The 20,679-nt window shown below is 39.5% G+C and overlaps 10 protein-coding genes across 10 annotated transcripts; 4 read left to right on the top strand and 6 right to left on the bottom strand.

The window, feature by feature from the left end:
• Positions 1-27: 27 nt before the first annotated feature.
• Positions 28-1,542, bottom strand: sad1 (spindle pole body SUN domain protein Sad1; the record flags this gene model as incomplete). Its single annotated transcript, XM_056180294.1, has 1 exon — positions 28-1,542. The coding sequence occupies one exon, from the start codon at positions 1,540-1,542 to the stop codon at positions 28-30; it is 1,515 nt and encodes a 504-aa protein (XP_056035771.1).
• Positions 1,543-3,560: 2,018 nt separating this feature from the next.
• pfk1 (6-phosphofructokinase pfk1) lies at positions 3,561-6,389 on the top strand (the record flags this gene model as incomplete). The annotated part of the gene is made up of 1 exon (XM_056180293.1): positions 3,561-6,389. The coding sequence occupies one exon, from the start codon at positions 3,561-3,563 to the stop codon at positions 6,387-6,389; it is 2,829 nt and encodes a 942-aa protein (XP_056035772.1).
• A 316-nt stretch (positions 6,390-6,705) lies between these two features.
• uba2 (SUMO activating enzyme E1-type Uba2) lies at positions 6,706-8,697 on the bottom strand (the record flags this gene model as incomplete). The annotated part of the gene is made up of 3 exons (XM_056180292.1): positions 6,706-7,377; positions 7,443-8,585; positions 8,635-8,697. 3 exons carry the CDS (start codon positions 8,695-8,697, stop codon positions 6,706-6,708), a joined length of 1,878 nt encoding a protein of 625 aa, XP_056036296.1.
• A 469-nt stretch (positions 8,698-9,166) lies between these two features.
• Positions 9,167-9,884, top strand: snd301 (SRP-independent ER targeting protein Snd3a; the record flags this gene model as incomplete). Its single annotated transcript, XM_056180291.1, has 3 exons — positions 9,167-9,205; positions 9,250-9,412; positions 9,505-9,884. 3 exons carry the CDS (start codon positions 9,167-9,169, stop codon positions 9,882-9,884), a joined length of 582 nt encoding a protein of 193 aa, XP_056036297.1.
• A 222-nt stretch (positions 9,885-10,106) lies between these two features.
• cyp7 (cyclophilin family peptidyl-prolyl cis-trans isomerase Cyp7) lies at positions 10,107-11,696 on the bottom strand (the record flags this gene model as incomplete). The annotated part of the gene is made up of 4 exons (XM_056180290.1): positions 10,107-11,352; positions 11,404-11,508; positions 11,608-11,636; positions 11,691-11,696. 4 exons carry the CDS (start codon positions 11,694-11,696, stop codon positions 10,107-10,109), a joined length of 1,386 nt encoding a protein of 461 aa, XP_056036301.1.
• A 411-nt stretch (positions 11,697-12,107) lies between these two features.
• gem8 (SMN complex subunit Gem8) lies at positions 12,108-12,608 on the top strand (the record flags this gene model as incomplete). Its single annotated transcript, XM_056180289.1, has 1 exon — positions 12,108-12,608. One exon carries the CDS (start codon positions 12,108-12,110, stop codon positions 12,606-12,608), a length of 501 nt encoding a protein of 166 aa, XP_056036302.1.
• A 698-nt stretch (positions 12,609-13,306) lies between these two features.
• On the top strand, positions 13,307-14,017 carry rip1 (ubiquinol-cytochrome-c reductase complex subunit 5, Rip1; the record flags this gene model as incomplete). Its single annotated transcript, XM_056180288.1, has 1 exon — positions 13,307-14,017. The coding sequence occupies one exon, from the start codon at positions 13,307-13,309 to the stop codon at positions 14,015-14,017; it is 711 nt and encodes a 236-aa protein (XP_056036299.1).
• An 820-nt stretch (positions 14,018-14,837) lies between these two features.
• On the bottom strand, positions 14,838-16,090 carry ppa2 (serine/threonine protein phosphatase PP2A catalytic subunit Ppa2; the record flags this gene model as incomplete). Its single annotated transcript, XM_056180287.1, has 4 exons — positions 14,838-14,851; positions 14,907-14,965; positions 15,016-15,770; positions 15,950-16,090. 4 exons carry the CDS (start codon positions 16,088-16,090, stop codon positions 14,838-14,840), a joined length of 969 nt encoding a protein of 322 aa, XP_056036300.1.
• Positions 16,091-16,668: 578 nt separating this feature from the next.
• Positions 16,669-18,634, bottom strand: SOMG_01493 (ribosome biogenesis ATPase, Arb family ABCF2-like; the record flags this gene model as incomplete). The annotated part of the gene is made up of 2 exons (XM_056180286.1): positions 16,669-18,480; positions 18,593-18,634. The coding sequence occupies 2 exons, from the start codon at positions 18,632-18,634 to the stop codon at positions 16,669-16,671; spliced, it is 1,854 nt and encodes a 617-aa protein (XP_056036305.1).
• A 433-nt stretch (positions 18,635-19,067) lies between these two features.
• On the bottom strand, positions 19,068-20,335 carry omh2 (Golgi alpha-1,2-mannosyltransferase Omh2; the record flags this gene model as incomplete). The annotated part of the gene is made up of 4 exons (XM_056183865.1): positions 19,068-19,123; positions 19,176-19,332; positions 19,401-19,499; positions 19,544-20,335. The coding sequence occupies 4 exons, from the start codon at positions 20,333-20,335 to the stop codon at positions 19,068-19,070; spliced, it is 1,104 nt and encodes a 367-aa protein (XP_056035391.1).
• Between the last annotated feature and the right edge of the window lie 344 nt (positions 20,336-20,679).

The following is a 20,679-nucleotide window of genomic DNA, read 5'->3' as shown; positions in this document are numbered from 1 at the left end:
AAAAGGTTTGGAGTGTTTGAAATCAACTTATGACAATGATTCTTCGAGCAAAGCATCTTCTTCGGAACCAGAGGTTTCTTCATTTAAGCCAGCCATTGCTTCTCGTTTTGGGACAGTACCATGAACCCGAATCTGGTATAGGCAGGTATATTCAGGATTTCCCCAATTGCTTTTAACCTTGAAAATGACGCTTTTCGTCGGAAGTTTTGATGAAACATGAATGGGGAAGGTTTGAATTGGCTCGCCTTGAATGTTATAAAGCAAGCTACCTAAGTAAGAAAATCCTTTTTTTCCGTTCTGGTGGACATCCTGACCCCAAACCTCAATCTCTTTTGGGGCACTAGAAAGATCGTGCGCAACCTTTTGATTCACATGCTCGACGGTAACATTTGTAACGTATACTGGACGTGAAAGCGAGATTCCCAATTGTCCTTCTGAGCCCTGAAAGCTCCAGCACATTGCGACACCATTTGTTGATTGCAATGCCATATTCGGTTCATGACCACGGATCGTTAACGAATCAAATAAATAGGAGGCTGCCTTTGGAAGAAAAGAAGAAGGTCTCTTGACATAATTTTTGGTTGTTAAAAAGGGTAAAACATCTGCACCGGTTGATAAAAGAGCAAAGTTAGGAAGTGAGACAGGGTCGCCAATATAATTTTCGACGGTCGTTTGAATGAAGTGTTTCCACTCATCGTCAAGTGTAATAGCAGCTAACTCGGATGATTTAAACGAGAGTATTTCTTTCTCTAACTGAGCCTTTAACTCTTCTATTTTGGTGTGAAGAATATTGTGAAATTCTTCTTTTGTCAAGAAGCCAGTAGAAGGCTCGGGTTCGTGTTCTTTGTTAGGTTTTTCATTTGGGGGTTCAAACATATGGAACGGCTTGCCCAAATCAGCTGCGTTGGGAGGCGAAGGTTGGGCTATCGGCGGATATATGGAATCGTCTTTACCAAATGAAATAGCCGGAGCCTTGTGGAGGATTCCTATAATAATCAAGGTGAGAAACAATGCAAGGAAAAACCAGGCCAGTGACTTGTAGGATTCGAAAGGCAGCCAAGATTTCTGTTTGAAAAATTGCTTGAATGGTTTTTTGCGCAATTTAGCGGAGGGACGCTTCGAATACGCTTTGTAAGTATCTTCATCCAAATCTGAGGCCTCTTCGTTGTCTTCAGTATCGGCTATGCTTGTATCTTCAATGGCATCGTCGTTTTCTTCGGAAGAGTAAGAGGCATTGGAAGCGGTGGATGGATCATCTTTAATAGCTCGTTCAAACTCTTCATTTTCAGAAGCTTCGTCTTGATTGTAGGGAACCTGGAGGCCAAATGCAGGAGCAGGCGCTGTTGGGTTCGAGGACATGGTCTCTACGGACACGCGGGTAGGAGGAGAGCGAAGTTGGGTGTATCGAAGTTTATGCATTTTAGCAGCCATGTCTGTAGTATTTTGGTGGATCTGTTCGGTGTTTGTACCTAATCGGGACCAGGCTGGATGTGCACCATTATATCTCTCCCGGTTCCCTCCAACAGGTGTATTGGTAAACATTTTGTGAAAGGAATTCGTAAAGATGAATTAATGAAGAGAAAGAAAGGAAGTTTGGAAACCAAGGTTGAAATGTCAACAAACCGAAAACGGCGTTTCTTGGGAAGGATTCTAGAGTGCTGTACACCAAGATAGCTGAGGAATAAAAACGAGAGAAAGAAAAAAAGACTAGGACGTGGGCAATGAAAACAAACGTAGGAAAAAGAGCAAGGTGTGAAAAGAACCCACGATAGAATTTCTTTTTGGATTTGAAAACACAAGAGCAATGAATTACTTGCAAATAAATTAATTTAGTACAAAAAAGAATGAATCCCCGAAAATTTCCCTAAATGAATCCTGTTTGCAAAACTGCATCTACTCTTGTTTACTTGGTGGGTAATGGGAATGAAAAGATCGTTGCGTTGCGTTATATTGTTTATTTACATGAGAGAAATGTAGAGAATAAAATTAAATTAAATTAAATAAATAGGCAAACAAATAAGTTGATTAGGTTAAAGAGTTAGAAAAAAAATATCAAATGAAATAAAAAAAATAAACTGATACATATAATGTTTCTAACATTGTTTGAAAAGAAAAGTGTCTTACTCTCATCTTTTCTATCCTACCTACTCAATCCTATTATTAGACACTGCACTACCTAACCCTACCCTATACTACACTAGAAGAGTCCCTTTAAAGGAGACGATAAGACTCGCTGGAATACCCTATTTTTTTTGGGTAAACAAACCAAGGCAAAAGAAACGATTTACGAGAATGCAACGAGGGTGGAATTCAAAGTATACGAGAGGTACCGTAAGAGATCGACGGTAAACGAAGTCGATAGAGAAAATGATGTCGTTCTATGCAAAGGTAGGAAATCGTAAAACATTATCGGCGACGTTTGCAATTTCATAAGCTTTTTCTCTTGATGAAAGAAAAAGAAGAATAACTAAAAATTCTTTTGAGTCGTTTCTTTTTTTTTCTTTTTTTTTAGAAACCTTTTCCCCTACTGAAGTCGTCAATATTCCTAAACGCGGGACCGGTTATTCGACCACCCGTCCCTTTACCTAACCTAAACATTCGATCGGTTAACACCGAGCATGGGCAGGGATGGATCAATGATAGGAACAATGCGAGAGATCTGATCCCTCAAACGGAATCCAAAGGAACGCTAAGGCTAGTAGGAAAAACGTTGCCAGACGAGGTGCAAGATAGAGAAATCCTTCAAATTTCTTTTCTTTTTAATATTCTTTTATTTATTTACTCGGTCTATTTACTCTTCAATGTACTATTTTATGTACTGTTATGTACTACTGCATTTTGGGACACCAGGTCGACTGCGTTTGTTTGTAAATAAAAGAAATCTGTTGTTTTTCCGAGACTTCTATCCCCTTCTTGTTACCGCTGTCGAATGATACCTCGTTTTTTCCTTACGATCCACGCTAATCATGTTACCTAGATAGGATCAGCGTGTCTGACATGTTGCATGTTCCTTGCAGGGCGTTTTCCGACGCACCCATTAAAATCCTCTGTTTGTGTTGAAAAAAAAACGACTAAGAAAAATAAAACCACTCGCATCCTATACATAAAACTTGGATGAATCAACAACATAGTACAGGTACGTATTCATCTTCTTGTCGCTCTTTTTTTTTTTTTCCACCATGCATTACGAATGCTTGACGTAAATATGTGCGGGCGCGGGAATTGTCGGAAAATGAACGACGTAAGCATATCATTACCAGAGCAACGGCAAGACATTGCAAAATGTAGAGAATGCAAAGGAATATATTCCGGGGATTTGGATTTGATCATATATTATAAAATTTGCGTACATCGTATTTTATACCTCTTCCTTCCACTACATCAAAGTTCAAAAAGCTGCCTACATCCAGTACAGCTCAGGTTGAAAATATATTTTACCAAGCTCACGATTTCTTTACGACGAGGATTATTTTCATTTGAAATTCTAAAACACATAAAACAAATCATTCAAAGTTTTTGAAACAGAAATTCCCAACTATTGTAGCATATCACATCGCAAAATGAGTGAAAACGCTGTGCATGGAATTTCTTGCTATTCTCTCGTTGCTACCTCAGAGGGTGCATACGACGAGACTCTCAAGTTCTATCAAAAACTCGGTTTCCAAAAGTTGGCTTTCTTCGGTATTTCCGATACTCACAATGTTCGCGTTTGTAACAACTCTGTCCGTGAAGACTGGCTTCACGTCAGAGGAAGCAACGATGGCGAGTCTGCCACTCTGAAGCTTCGTTACGTTCCCGGTGAGTTCTCCCTTTCCCCCGTCTCCGAAGAAGCAGAATGGCGTGGCCAAAAGACCTCTATCGTCTTTTACTATCCCAACTTGCCTGAATTGGTCAAGAAGCTTTCCTCCGACTCTATCAAGTTCCAATCTTTGCCTAATGAAAAGAAACCCGACGAGATTTACGTCGAAGATCCTTTGGGCAACTTGGTCGGTTTCTCCGACCGCTACAATCCCTTCGCTCATGCTAACATGAAGAAGTCTGTTGAGTCGGGCGTTCAATCCAACATGTCCAGTGGTACCTCTACCCCTCTCGACGCCATTAACAAGGCCACCAAACAAACCACCAAGGCCCCCGGTGTCAAGAAGAAGATTGCTGTCATGACCAGTGGTGGTGACGCTCCTGGTATGAACGCCGCCGTTCGTGCCGTCGCTCGCTATGCCATCCACCGTGGTTGCGATGCTTTCGCTGTTTATGAAGGTTATGAAGGTCTTGTCCAAGGTGGTGACATGATCCGTCAATTGGCATGGGGCGATGTCCGTGGTTGGCTCGCCGAAGGTGGTACCTTGATTGGTACTGCCCGTTGTATGGCTTTCCGTGAACGTGCTGGTCGTCTCCGTGCCGCCAAGAACTTGATCACCGCCGGTGTCGATTCTCTTATTGTCTGTGGTGGTGATGGTTCCTTAACCGGTGCCGATCTTTTCCGCTCTGACTGGCCTGGTTTGGTCCAAGAACTTGAAGACACCAAGGCCATCACTACTGAGCAATCTAACCTTTACCGTAACCTTACCATCGTTGGTTTGGTCGGCTCTATCGACAACGATATGTCCTCTACCGATGTTACTATCGGTGCCTTCTCTTCCCTTCACCGTATCTGCGAAGCCGTCGACTCTATCTCCTCCACCGCCATTTCTCACTCCCGTGCCTTCGTTGTCGAGGTTATGGGTCGTCACTGTGGTTGGTTGGCCGTTTTGGCTGCCTTGGCTACCGGTGCTGACTTTGTCTTCGTTCCCGAGCGCCCCGCTCAAGTTGGCAAGTGGCAGGACGAGATGTGCAATGCTTTGAGTGCCTTCCGTAAGGAAGGTAAGAGAAAGTCTATCATCATTGTCGCAGAAGGTGCTATCGACTCTGAACTCAACCACATCTCTGCTGAAGACATTAAGAAACTTTTGTCTGAACGTGTTCATTTGGACACTCGTGTTACCACCCTCGGTCACGTTCAACGTGGTGGTATCCCCTGTGCTTACGATCGTATGCTTGCTACTCTTCAAGGTGTTGACGCCGTCGATGCTGTCCTTGCCTCTACCCCCGAGACTCCCTCTCCCATGATCGCTATCAACGGTAACAAGATCAACCGCAAGCCCTTGATGGAAGCCGTCAAGTTAACTCACAAGGTTGCCGATGCCATTGAAAAGAAGGACTTTGCCTCTGCTATGGACTTGAGAGACCCCGAATTCGCTGACTACTTACACACCTGGGAGGGTACTACTTTCATTCAAGATGAAAAGAACTTCCTCGCTCCTGAAGAAAGAATGCGTGTTGCCATCGTCCATGTTGGTGCTCCCGCTGGTGGTATGAACTCTGCTACTCGTGCTGCTGTTCGTTACTGCTTGAACCGTGGTCACACTCCTCTTGCTATTGACAACGGGTTCTCTGGCTTCTTACGTCATGACTCTATCCATGAGCTTTCTTGGATCGACGTTGATGAATGGTGCATTCGCGGTGGTAGTGAAATCGGTACTAACCGTGATACCCCAGATCTCGATATGGGTCACTGTGCCTACAAATTCCAACAACACAATATCGATGGCTTGATCATTGTTGGTGGTTTTGAAGCTTTTACTGCTCTCTCTCAATTAGAGCACGCCCGTGTTAATTACCCTTCTTTCCGTATTCCCATGGCTACAATTCCCGCTACCATCTCTAATAACGTCCCTGGTACCGAATTCTCTTTGGGTTGTGATACTTGCCTTAACTCCGTCATGGAGTATTGTGATACCATCAAGCAAAGTGCTAGCGCTAGCCGTCGCCGTGTCTTCGTATGTGAGGTTCAAGGTGGTAAGTCTGGTTACATTGCAACTGTTGGTGGTCTTATAACTGGTGCTTCTGCCATTTATACTCCCGAAGATGGTATCACTTTGGATATGTTGCGTACCGATATCGATCATCTTAAGCAAACTTTCGCCATGGAAGCCGGACGCAACCGTGCTGGTCAACTTATCCTTCGTAACGAATGTGCTTCCAAGGTTTACACCACCGATGTTATTGGCGACATCATCAGCGAAGAAGCTAAGCACCGCTTTAGCGCTCGTACTGCTATCCCTGGTCACGTTCAACAAGGTGGTAACCCTACTCCTATGGACCGTGCTCGTGCTGCTCGCCTTGCCATGCGTACCATTCGTTTCTTCGAAAACTGCCGTGCAGACAACCTGGGATCCGAAACCGGCTCCGCTGCTGTCATTGGTATCCGTGGTACCGGTGTTACCTTCACTCCTGTTGCTGAAGTCGAGTCTAATGAAACTGAAATTGAGCAACGTCGTCCCAAGAACGCTTGGTGGCGTGGTATGCATGAGTTGGTCAACATTTTGGCTGGCAAAACTTTCTCTGCTTAAATATAAATTGAAGTTATGACTAAGAATGAACCGCTTTGTTTATTTTGGTGTCTTGAGTTATTTTTTCACGTTGTCTACTATAGACTTTTGTTTTACCTTGTTGGAAATAGGTATGAGACTAGATTTACTAGGTCATTTTTTATAATGGTAAATATATTTTTGATTGTTATAACAATAGTTCGTAGGTCATTACGCAGATATGTAAGATGTGAATTAAAACAAAATTTCGTTTGATAAAGCAATACTGACCGTTCAGATTAGCATACGATGTAAAGTTCAGGCTATTAAAAGAATTGATTCTAGCAAAAAGTCCTACCTAGTTTTTGCTTTTTTTTGTCTCCGTTTCATCATCTATGGAAGGTTTTCTTTTCAATGAACTAGCCCGTAGTTTTGGAGAACCTGAATTGGGCACGTCTTCACTTTCGATGACTTCTATATCTATGATTTCGTTTTCTGAAGGCATAACTTCAAAGATGTCATCAACACCCTTAGTGTCAGCCATTTCTGTCTCAGTGTCTGAAGAAGATTGCAACGGCTCAGGTGTTAGCGGAATAATTATAGTCTCGGAAGGTAATCGATAGGGTGTGTTCGATGTATCTATATGCTTATCCATGGGGAGTATTTCAAGAAGAAGAGGTATGCGAGATACATTTTGTGAATTCGTTGTTTCCTCATTGTCCGATCTTCTTTCTTCACCCAGAATAGTAAGAACTGTATTATTTTCACCACTTATTCCAAGATCAGCTAAAGTCGAATCAAAATTATCTTCAAAATCAACATCATAAATTAGATCTTCTTTTAAGACGCTAACTTCCTCAGAATAATGCAAAACATCCTGTAAAATGCGTTTGACAAGGTCCTTTAAAAGCATGCGATTATGATCGACAGGTAACTTCATATGCTTAAACGAACATGTAGCGCAATATGGATTAGGCTTGCATACCTTCTCTCCATGAAAAACACGGTCGGCTCTTTTCGCCATAAATACCTAAAGAAAAGTGTAAGCAAATCGAAATGGCAAGGAACCAGGCATAAAGAGCATTAAACACTTACGTTTTTGAGTTCATCGCTATCATTTTGATATACTTTAAGCGCTTCAGTAACACAGAGCCCAGCTATAACGGCGTTTGTGGTAGCAATCGCAGGAATTATATTCCCGGCCATTTGCTTTATGTCAAACTCAGAATGTTGCTCAATACCAAAAGAATACGCTCTTAGGTTTGCAGAAGCAGCCACAAAGTCCATGGTGTCTTTATCATCTTTATCGAATGATAAGCCTTCACTGGCAAAATGCTTCAGCCTTTGCGAAAGACGTTGAATAGAAGATTTTAGGACGGAAAAGTTTTCCTCCAGAGTCCAGATTTTTTGTTCATCCAGCCAAGGAGAACTTAAATGACCGGCTTTCTGACCTAAATCATCAATGTCTAAAACCGTAGGAGGAGCACGATAAGCCCACATATCAGGCACGTCTCTAAGTCGAGCGATATCTCTATGATATATTTTATCAAAAATCTTTTCAAAAGCGTTTGAGTCAGTTACGAGGGAGTTTCTAAGTTCAGCAAGCTCTCTTGTTTCACGTGCCAACTCTTCTATCTCTTTCTTTTGTGCTTCGTTTTGAGCAATATTTTGTATCCCTTCATCATTTTCTTCATTATCACCGAACAGTTGTGGAAAGAAATAGCTCTTTGCCCACACGATACAGTGAATTGGTTGGCTAGGCGTACTTCGGATTGTACATACTGGATAGACCTTTGGTTGCTGTTTAGGATTACAATCGTAGCATTCTGTTTCCCCATGAATAATGACTTGAACTTGACCAAGAAATCCTGTAGTACCGCTTTCCACAAGTGGAACATTAGCAAGGAGGCATAGTTTATTAACGTGACGCCTGGCATCCAAATTGTCTAGCGCATTGAAAACAATACCAAATTGGCGAAACCAAGAAATATTGAATCGGGGCTCCTTGATATTCGCTTGGATTGCCTCTATTTTCACATTCGGATTGAAGGACTGAGCTGTTTTCATAGCTACTATTGCCTTGGCTTGCTTCACATGATGTTTCCGAAATAGAAACTGCCGATTCAAGTTCGATAGATCTATAGTATCTAAATCAATAATACAAATTTCTTTCACATTAGACATCAACAGATTCTTCAATAATTCACAGCCAATGCCGCCTGCACCTACGAGAAGTACCTTTGAAAGGAATTAGCTTATCAGAAATAGACAATCTTCAACTCAGTACCTTACTCTCCTGGAACCTTTTGATGGCTTCACCGAAGCCTACTTTGTTGGAGATCTTGCTCATAATAAATGTCGACGCGACAATAAATGACTACTGAAGCAACGTTCAAATAAAATAAATTTCCTGAAACTATATAATAAGCCTTGGGAATGATTCCTTTATTGTTTCTTTAATGGTTTCTTATTGTTTACACGTTAGGAGTGGTATCTCCATATGACAGACTACGAAACGAGCGTAACTTGAAAGCATGCCCTACCTTGGTAAACAACAAGCTATCTAAAAACGTCCTCAATATTTATTGTTACTAATATTATTATGTTGTTTTATTTAGGAGTACGATTCATGTTGTTTGAGGATCGATACATATTCAACTAAGATGATCAAACTTCTTATCATAAAATATTTTCTAAAGGGATTTCTAAGAAATGATATTTAACCCTTAAGATGATGTATCCTTTCATAATATAATAAGCTTCAGTCGCTTGAAATTCAAGCGACTGACTTTTGCTTCACCAACAACGAATAACAAAAGATGAACTCTGTTATAGAAACAATAAAGAAAAATCCTCAGGTAAGACTAGTTTAGTTGAGGTATATGTTTACTTACTCGGAAAGGTCAAATCTATAGCGATCACAGGTGCTTTGATGTCACTCACAAAAGTCATAGACTTTTCAAAACCATACTTACTGTTGCCCTTGCGCATTGCTTATGCACTTGTAACATTGCTGCAGATCGGTTTGTTTTACTATACAAAAACCATCATCCAGAAAAAGAATGGTAAGCTAGTAATTCCTTTGGGTTCAGTTCGTTCTAGGTGAATTGTAACCAGCCGCCGCTTTTGTTTTATCCACTAACCGGTATGTGTATAGACTTATCTGTAATGAAATATGTTGAGCCGGCCACTCCAATTTCAGGGCGCGAACATGCAAAATTTATTGCTACGACAGTTCGTGAATACGATCTTAATCAACTCTTAACTAGCTTTAAACAAATGCTCGTAACCATCGGCACGACAATGTTTATGCATTTATATATGGGTTACGCTCCTCCCTTATTGTTCCAACTTGTCTCAGCCATCCGAGGCTTCCTTGATGAAAGCGAAATGAAAATTCATATTCTCAATAAACCTGCTACTGATGACCTTAAGCGTCCTTTCAAGTCCGCAGGATTATTGGCAAGCTATGGACAAGTTTTGACTGACAAAAGAAGCGTTGATGATGCCGAATTGACAAAGTTGAAAGCCACTTAATAATCTCCCATTTTATTCGATTGCCAAAGATGGTTGATTCACATTGTTGTTTTTGTTATTGTAGCCGCCTCTTTTATTTTTCTTTCTAAACATATATATATATATATATATATATATATACCTTGGTATAATCCTTTCCTTAATTAACATATCTCATAAATATCTATTAGAATAAATCCCGAAAGCTATGCCGTTCTTTTCCACAATTACTTGTCTAAGGCTTTACCGTAATTTTGTTTTTCTTTCTTTCTTGACATCCACCGGTGTAGAAACGTCTTTGAATTCTTCTTCTCGTTGTTTCCTCAAATCCTCTGTTCTGTTCGCAGGATCTCTCTTTGCAACGAGAGTATGAGCGAACCAGTTACCATTTTCTTCGTTCGAAGCGTTAGTTTCTCCAAGACGGTCGAAACATGAATAACAACCTGGAACACTATGTAATCCGCAAGGCTCCTCCACGTTTACTTCTTGGGACTCTGTAACGCTGTCTTGAGTCTCAACATTTTTGATTTTTGCTTGAAATTTTGACAGCATTGAAAGAGTTAGATCTTCATTCGCTGTCAACTTTTTGCGCTTCCCTGTTAAAACCTTCTTTGAGCTTTTATAGTTCTCAAGCTCCTCTGCCAAAGCGTTTCTTTTCTTTTGATTTTCTTCTGGCTTTTGTACGGGAACGGGTGAGCTATTCATTGAATTGATTTCGGCTTTTAGGGTCGAAATTTCTTTTTGCAAATCTGGTTTGGATGAATCAGAAGTACCAAAACGGGAAGGACCAAGTGGCTTTTCAGCAGGTACCTCAGACTTAATCTGAGTGGAAATCCTCGGGGGAGGTATAAAAGAAGCTTCTGAGTTGGAATTATCTAATAAAGGCTGAACGGGTTTATCTTCTGACTCTTTTTGTTTCTTCTGTTCGACTATTGGATTTTTACGAAGGGGCTTCTTAGGAATAGGCATATCGAGCTCGTCTCCAAAGCTCAAAACAGTTTTGTTGCGTACACCCTTTTTTAACAGCTCAGATTTCTCTTTTCTCTTTTCTTCTAACGCAAACTGCTTTGCTAATCGTTCACGATCTTCTTTCGTACTACGTGGTTTGAGATCCGTAAAAAAGGGATCTATGATTTCAGCGGAAAGAATCTTTGGAGGGTAGAGAGGTCGTTCGTCAGCATCGAGTTCCAATTCAGAAATTCTCACTACGTTGTATATTGTTTCACCAACAACTCTTCCAAAAAGCGTTTGCTTTCCGTTTAATTCTGGCGTCGGGCCTAGCGTAATAAAAAACTGAGACTGATTTCCTTCGTCTTCTGCGCTCGCCATTCCCAATAATCCACGTCTCATGAATCGTAATCTAGGATGTGTCTCGATGGGAAACGCGTCTTCGTATATGGATTGACCTCCCATTCCCGTGCCGGTTGGATCTCCTCCTTGGATCAAAAAGTTTGGAACAACGCGATGAAAAATAGTATTATCGTAGTACCTGAATATAATTTTATGTTAGTCTTACTTCACAAGATGGCATTTGTCTTACCCTTCCATGCATAACTGTAAAAAATTTCTGCAAGCTTTCGGCGCTTCTTTGCACCATAACTCCAACTGAATATCACCACGAGTGGTTTTAAAAACTAACCGTCCTCTATTCTTCTGTTAGCCTATCCAGAACTTTATAGAGAAAAAGGAAAAAAAGCAAAGGGTAAACCAGCACGGATTGCCGAATGAGAACAAAAAAACTTACGTAGCGAATGGCTCCAAATTAGTTAATGTCTATAAGTTGTGTTAAAAATACATTCTATATGAATATTTTTTTTTTCAACGTACGGCCATTTTCTTCCTGTGTCCTTCCTAGATTGAGAATCACGTATGTACAAATCAAGTTACTATTATTATAGCAATAAGGATGTTGATGGCCCAATTGAAAATGATTTGTGCTTTTACAGAATAGAAAAACTACTTTTACGCGTAAATATAATTGTTAAAAAAGTCAAGCTGAACAGCACATTGCTCGAAATATTCTTTTCTGTGTGTAAATTGGAGTGGTTGCGACGAACGCTATAATTATATGATATAATATTTGGGTGTATAAGCATATGACTACAAGACAGAAACATACTAGTTACACGAGGATATGATCCTAAGTTAAATAAGCATGATCGAGCCATGTATGTTCAACAATGAGAAAAGAAGTTTTTGTCTGCGAAACAAAGGGACTTGATTCAATACCCTTGAATTAACTGTATGTCTCTTACAGAAGAAGATTTACGGAAATTTCATGATGAGCACTTCGGAAACGTAGCCATCCAATGTTGGGAAAACGCGTTTCTTCAATCTCCAGCTGATTTGGATGTGTCATCTACATACAATAAAAACTCTAAATTGCCTTCTATAGAAAGGTATCCGGATGGAACCATTCGAACATTAACGGACGAACAGATATCGTATTTTCGAGAATCTGAAGTACGAGAACTCAAATGGAAGAGGGAAAAAGAACAATTTATGCAAGAAAAAGAAAAGGCAACAAAGGCATTTGAACAAACGAGTGTTGCAGCGTCCGTACCCGAGAGTGAACCTCACGTACCAATGCCGCTGCAACAATCCTTGTCATTAGACTCGTACCAAACATTGTACGGGTATTCTTGTCATGATATACTCGAATTAGAGCAAATCCTTGATAATTCGTTTCAGAAATTCACAGCTGTCGCTACGAAGTATTGGCCTCCTATTCCTATCCGTAGTTAAAAATACCATGATACTTATGCCTATAGACAGTTACCAAACAACACGGACTGAAAACAACTTTTTACCGATATACATAATTCACATTCGGTAATAATGTGGGTGGAAGTTAACGTTTCAATGCTTCAAGCGTTATAAATAGTTTATTTACATTTGTTTTTACACTTGGGGAAAAACGATTGTAGGTATGTCTCTCAACTCAGCAGTTATTTCAAATAAATCCAAAAATAAAAAACATAAAGTAATGAATACTAGTTCAATTACTCTTCGCAGGAGTTTTCTATTGATGTATGATTTGTTTACATCCATTCAGGATATTATACTCCGTAGTATTATTATTTATGTGGTAACATTTGGTAGTTTTGTTGGTTACTTCAAAATCTTTTGCATGTTTTATTAATTAGTAATAACAATCAAGTTATTTACTCTCTTCGTATTCATTTGAGATCGTACTTTCAAGAGTTTCTTTATATGCCACTGTGTAGCATCGGTCAATTCAGTCGGTAATGTTGACCGACGTTTCCGAAAGGTGCGGAATTATGGGTGTGCTTACCGGTTGAAATTAGGCTATCGGTCAACTTCGGTGAACTAAAAGGCAAATCAGCGCTGGCTTTTTTATATCCACCGCTTCCAACCTTCCTCCAACTGACGTTCTTGTCGTTCACCAACAACCTCGTGCCTACCTGTTTCAACATTTCATGATGTTTCCAAAACAATTCATTTCAAAATCAGTCGCATCGGCCTTGAGAAGGATGCCCGCTTCGTCGAGCGCGACTTCTCAAAGTTTGGCCAGATCCGCCGTCAACTCTGCAGTGAAAACTTCTGGTCCTTTAGCGTTCACTCGTAGATATAATTCTGAGTCTACAGAGATTCCTGACTTTTCAGAATATAAAACCAAATCCTCCTCTGGTGACCGATCTCGTGTTGTTTCTTATGCCATGGTTGGTACCCTTGGTGCCTTAACTGCCGCTGGTGCTCAAGCTACAGTTCATGACTTTCTTGCTAGTTGGTCTGCTTCTGCTGACGTTTTAGCCATGTCCAAAACTGAAGTTGACTTAAACAAGATCCCTGAGGGTAAAAATATGGTTGTTAAATGGCAAGGTAAGCCTGTCTTTATTCGCCATCGTACTCAGGCCGAAATTGATGAAGCCAACGCTATGGACATCAGTGCCCTCCGTGACCCTCAAGCCGATTCTGATCGTGTTCAAAAACCCGAATGGTTAGTTATGATTGGTGTCTGTACTCACTTGGGTTGTGTCCCCATTGGCGAAGCTGGTGACTATGGCGGTTGGTTCTGCCCTTGCCACGGTTCTCACTATGATATTTCTGGACGTATTCGTCGTGGTCCTGCTCCCATCAACCTGGTTATTCCTCAATACGAATTTGATGGCGATAAGCTTATTGTTGGTTAAACATTTTCTTAGTGATTTTTGCTTTCCATTGCTGAGTCTATACTACTCCTAGTACCCCCTCCTCTTTTCTCTTTATGCTTTTCTCCCCTCTCCTTTCTTTTTATAAATCATTTTCAATTGGATAGTGTTTCAAATTTGCAACTGACTATTGGAATTTTTCCCTTCTGTCCTAAGTCCTAAACGTTTGCTTTTTACTGCTATTCGTAGTTCCAAAATAATTAAAAGTCTTTTGCACTTTTTTACTAGTTTTCTCTCGGCGCTTCCAATAGTAGATTGTGTTATCTTGAGATAATTTCAAGTTTTTGCTTCATCCAAACCTATGGATCCTTGCTTAAGTTGGCATAATGTTTACATTACATTATTTGAATTGTAGTACTTTTTTTTATTAGCAAAATAATTTTAGCACCTAGCCTTTAGTCTCCTTAAAAATATTCATACAGAAAAGCTTGATTAACCAACATCTCGAGTGCAATTGAACACTCACCTTGAACATAACCAAACGATACACTCATTTACTGTAAAGTCCTAGTAGGTACATTATATTAAAAGAAAAGGTAATCTTATATAGGAACGGACAATCTTTAACCAAAAATTCCATTATACCTGATCGACTTGTAATCCCAAACAAGCGACGTAACGCGAACCTTTACTTTTCATTACGATAAAGAAAAAAATAATGTATATATATATATGCGAGTGACCACGCAATACAGCCCGAACAATTGAGGATATAGAAAAGATTCATCATAAATTTTACATACGTGAGGTATGATGCTAAATACAAACAGAGGACCATTTTTTGAGCATGAACATCGACTTTTTAAAGGAAGTAATCTATTATGTTAGCAAGCGAGGATACAAAAAGCCAGTATTTTTAGCTGGTCCTTACCTGGAGTCCTTCGTGCAATGACGGGTTCGCCTTTTCTCGGTGCTGGGTCAAATTGCAAACTAAAGAACGTTGTTAGTAACCGCAAAAGGATATTTTAGTGCAAACTTACAAAACTTGATTCATATTATCGTCAACCTCCAAAATCGCAGCTTGATTACCACAACGATAACAGTAATTAGGAGCAGAAAAGATAGTTACTACGTCGCCATCATGAGCCCAATTGTAACCTTCCATTACCAATTGGTGAGCTCTTGCGGTCAAACTTAGGCCGTTTGCATGGTTGAAAGATTCAGAAATGTCTTGTCCAAAAGTGTAACCTGCACCACGGGGAGAGATACCCCAACCACAACGATCATCAGGGTCGGACCAAAGTAGATCACACATAGGACCTTCATGAGGAACTTCCTGAACACGATCTAAAGATCGAATTTGGTCCAATGAATCGATGCTAGGAGAAAGACCACCGTGTAGACAGAATATACGGTCTTCAATTAATGCGGTTAAAGGGAAATAGTCAAAAAGATTAGTAAAATGCTTCCATACATTCGCGGAACCATATTTACGTAAGCATTCATCATAAAATCCATAGACTTGGGTGATTTGACGAGATTCATGATTTCCTCTTAATATTGTAATTCGGTGGGGAAACCGTAACTTCATAGCTACCAGCAGACTTGCTGTTTCAACACTATGGTACCCTCTATCTACATAGTCTCCCATAAAAAGGTAGTTCATATCAGGTACTTCGCCTCCAATTTTAAATAACTCCATCAAGTCATGAAATTGTCCGTGAATATCACCACAAACAGTAACAGGGTTATGTACGGGCTGAACATTACTTTCGCGACATAACACTTCTTTTGCCTACTCCATAGTTAGTGTCATGCTCCGCCAAATATTCTTAAAGACTTTAAAACAGTTTCAGTTAGTTGCTCTTCGAAACTCTTAGCACGCTCTCTCAAAGATCGGAGTTGATATAAACCGCAATTTCGAAGCAATCTTAGAGTTGCTTCAATGTATTCGTAATTCAAGCAAATTCTTACCTTTTCACAGAGGGCTTCTACATCTGACTCACTGAGAGGTTCACACCTTTTCAATTGTTCGATCCATCCGTCCACATCTTTCAAAGAGACGTTATTAGCTCCGAATACTGATTGCGAGACATCGTCTGAATCTATAGACATCTATTCAATTTTTCTTAATGATAAAAATGAGCAATTTTTTAAAGCTTCGGTTGTCTTGATGTTTGGTTGTGTTGCTGACTGTTAGTACCAACACTGGGTATGGCGATAAAGTGGTGCAAGCCAGAACGCAAAGGATGAAATACGATGCATTTCATTTTCAATTAAAGGATGGAGAAAAAAAAAAAAAAAAAAAAAAAAAAAAAAAAGGATTAGAAAAAGAAAAACGAGAGTAAAACTGGAAACAATCGCTTTTATTATACTTCGCAATTTTTACTCCCTTGGTTCACCGCCTCCTATTTTCCAAATACATTGCTTTCGTACGAATAAGTGTACAATAAAAAGAAACTTCCTAGTGTATTTCATCTACAAAAGAAGATAAAATACTTAGGACTGCATTATGCACATAAATTATCAATAAGCTTACACAACATTCACCGCCTCGTACATTATAAACTACACATAACAAAAATATGATATTTAACCAAAATTTAAAGTAATTTTTAGCCCACATAAAATAACCCTCAACTAAACATAAGAATATTCCCTTCAACCAATTATAGAAAGAAATTTTAAGTAATCTAAACCAAGTGCTTGACCTTAGAAGTGGTATCATGAGATTGGACTTCAATAGCCATTTGTTTCTTGTACTCTTCGATGTTGCAGTCCAATTTCACAACCTTCTTGTCCTTAACTTCCCAAAGTTCATTAGAAACTTGGCCAATAAGACGGAAATCGTGTGAAACCAAAACGACACCACCACTCCATCTTTTAATAGCACCAGCCAAAGCATCAATTGATGTAATATCCAAATGGTTAGTAGGTTCGTCGAGCAAAAGAATGTGAGGCTCTTCCAAGGCAAGAGCAGCGAACACGACACGGCTCTTCAAACCATCAGATAATGTACGGATTTCACTAGTTTGGTGTTGACCAGACAAGCCAAACTTGCCAAGGACACTACGCCACTGTTGAAGTTCTCTATTGGGGAATTTGGATTTGTAGGTGTCGCTGACATATTCAAGAGGGGATTTTTCGTAAGGGAGTTGGTCAGCACTGTGTTGAGAGTACTTGGCCAACTTCAAACCACTGTAACGAGAGACATTACCCTCAACAGGAATCAACATACCAGTAATCAAGTTCAACAAAGTGGACTTACCAGTACCGTTCTTACCGACAATAGCGACACGAGAGTCCATGTCAATACCGAAAGACAAGTCACGATAAAGAGAGTGATCGAGGTTACCATCATAGGAGAATGCAACGTCGTTGAAAGCAATGATAGGAGGGGGAAGCTTACGTACTTCTTCAAATTCAAAGCTGAAAGAACGAGGAGGCTCGGGCTTTTCAATCAAACCAGCGGCTTCCATCTTGTCGATAATCTTTTGCTTAGACTTAGCTTGACGCACCAAGTTGGCATAAGTACCAGCACCAGCAATGAACTTTCTGATATGGGCAATTTCTTCTTGTTGCTTAAGGTAAGCCTTCATTTGGTTTGTCTCGTTTTCTTCCTTGGTACGCATGTAAATATCAAAGTTACCACCATAGTAAGTTAATTGCTTCTTGGTATTCAAATCGATAATGTTTGTGCAAACATTGTTTAGGAAATCTTGAGAGTGGGAAGTAACGACAAGACATCTGTCATACTTGGCAAGATAGCTTTCCAACCAGACAACAGCTTCAAGATCCAAGTGATTGGTGGGTTCGTCCAACAAAAGCAAAGAAGGCTTGATGAACAAAGCGCGGGAAAGAGAGACACGCATACGCCAACCACCAGACATGTCCTTGGTGGGTTTCTTCATTGTCTCCTGGGTGAAACCCAAACCGTTCAAAATCATAGCAGCCTTAGCTTCAAAGGTGCTGGGGTCCATGTCGTCAAGTTCTTCATATTTACTTTCAAGCAAAACGTCATCAACATTATCAGCTGTGGACAATTCTTCGATTTCAAGTTCAAGCTTTTGAACCTTTTGCTTTGCGGATCTAATGATATACTCGACGGCATTAATGTCAGTGGGTTCGGCCTCAGCATTAAGCAAATAAACATCAATGTGTTCAGGGATCTCAACATCACGAGCAGCCAAAGATTCAAGGAAAGTACTCTTACCGGATCCATTTTCACCCAATAAACCATAACGTTGACCGTGGTTAAGTTCCACAATGGCGTTCTCAATCAAGAGACGGCCGTGGAAAGAGAGTGTATAGCTGTCAATCTTGATATCACGACTCATGGATTGACTAATCAATACACCAGAAGCACTTCTTTCAAAAATAGGATCATCAGTGGACAATTGGGAAATGTCAGTAGTTACACCATCGACTTCTTTGTCCTTGTCATTCTTAGAGGTTTTCGACTTGGGAGCTTGACCCTTAGCAGCAAGACGTTCGGCTTGCTTGGCCTGTTTTGTAATAGTTAGTAACTGTTTTGCAAATGCTTTGGAAAAAAAGCATGAAAAATTAGATTTTAGGCATCAATATAATTTATTTTAGATTACCTTTTCATCAACTTACCTCTCTTCTCAGTTTCGATGATGATTTTGGTGCTGCTGACATGTTTGCTAAGAACAAACCAAAATTTGGAAAAATTCTATCTTTTGTAAATGGGAATATGTGACGTGTTGCCATCGCTTTGTATGAAAATTTTATATTTCCTTATTAGATTTAACGCCACATAGCAAGCATCACTAAAATTTAAATAGAAACGTTACTTAGCGAGCCCGTGTTCAAGGTAAATTTTTCATGCGCCTATAATAAATTTATTATTTGATGACAGAGATTAAATCATAAAATGATTAATTAAATTTTCATTTTCGTTTTTACATCTATTTCTATATTCACGTAGCATCCTGAAATTCATTAAGAAGAAAAAAGGAAATTTTTTTCGTCTTCAGATATAGCAGTGTTGAGACACTGATAAACGACCAAAGCACAAAGTTTATTCCTTACTTTAAGTAAATATTAAACTCGCAGCACTCGCTTGGTAAACTCAAATGCCTTCTGCGACTTGCAAATATTTATAAATGCAGGAATTGTTGTCTTTAACTGTTTACTTGGTTAGAACCATCGGTTAAATAAAAGGGAAAATTCTACATACGATCTCCGTAAGGAACATCACAGCTGCAATGTTTATTATTAGTAGGGCAGTAAGTGATAGGCGAATGCTCATAGCCTATGTCCCTAAAAAACAAGATTTGGTTTTTATCCAGGAAGAGACTTAAAGCTATTGAATGAATTGGGGCATCACCCCATCTCTAAAAAGATTAGCTGCTGTTCAAGTACTTGTCAACATGGAAGTTAAAATGTCTATGGCCAGACGTACTTCGTAAAAAAATCCACCAGCATTATCCAAGTAATCAAAATATTTTTGGTATGCATCGCTCCGAAAGAAGTCCAAATCTGCAACCTCAAAATTAGACCACTAAACATGTTAGTATAAAAGCATGGAGCAGAGGAGACGCTTACAAAATGACACAAACTATAATCTTTTCCTTCATTTATAGAAATCCAATCCCATAAATTGTTAGGTGCCAGCAACTCGGGATACGTTGCAACAAAGTCCATTGTTGTGTTCCATAAAGAGGGGATGGTAGCTGCAATTTCTTTAATGGTAATGACAAACCCATAGGTTTTATTTTTTTCACGAAGTTCAGTAAATGGATCCTTTTTTATGTCGCATAACAAATTAGAATCGTGCTCGATTCTCCAGTAGTATTTATATGAATCGAGTAATGGATGTTTCCAAAAAAAACCAGAATAGTATCTGCACATTTGTCGATAAGATTTCTTCCCTCCATAAATAATGCCTCTCATTGCCATGTTCCCCCATGATGCCTCAGCTCGGTCAACGTCTATAGAGTCCGGCATATCCCACTGCTCCTTTGGGATTTCTCCAAAATAAGTAGGGCCGCTTGTTAATCGAGCAATTGTATTTTTAAATTTATCAGAAAAGGGTTCATCGTTAAGGAACACCCATGGGTATCGATATATTCCGTTGAATTTTCTTTCATATATGAGAACCGTGTTTACTAGTTCATACAACTCAGAATTTCTTGCCATTGTAAGAAGAGTAGCATTTTCCTTCTTGCGGAAGTCATTCACATCCTTTATTAAGTTTTGGTTCAACCTCTCTAAACGTTTCTCAAATTTGGTGATTATTTCCAAGTCCTCTGTAACCACGTACTTAAAAATGATTCCAACAAAAAGTAACCCCAAAAAAAGCAGTGCTTTATTTTTTACCAAAGTCAATAATCCCATTATGTGATTTCTCCGTGCATTCCTCAAAATTAAGGTAGTGAGATAGGTAATTTCAGTTGCGAACTTGAACAACTGCTGAATTCATCAGCTGTCACTAAACAATATGAAAATATTTGACAATCCTAATATTGTATTTCTTATCTCCAATAATTAAACGCTTAATCATATTCATTATGTTAAATGGCTCATGCTTTTATTATTTCTCCCAGAATGTGTATTTTTTACATTATTTACATGAGTGTAGCTTTTAATCGTTTAATAAGATCCATTATTACCTGTTTTGATATCCGATATCCCTAAGCAAGGTCTATATTACAAAATACTTCAAGTATATTAACAAAAAG

This window comes from Schizosaccharomyces osmophilus, chromosome 1 (assembly GCF_027921745.1).
Source record: "Schizosaccharomyces osmophilus chromosome 1, complete sequence".
Taxonomy (NCBI): domain Eukaryota; kingdom Fungi; phylum Ascomycota; class Schizosaccharomycetes; order Schizosaccharomycetales; family Schizosaccharomycetaceae; genus Schizosaccharomyces; species Schizosaccharomyces osmophilus.
Note: the sequence above shows the minus strand (reverse complement) of the source record. Positions and strands in the feature narration are given on the sequence as shown.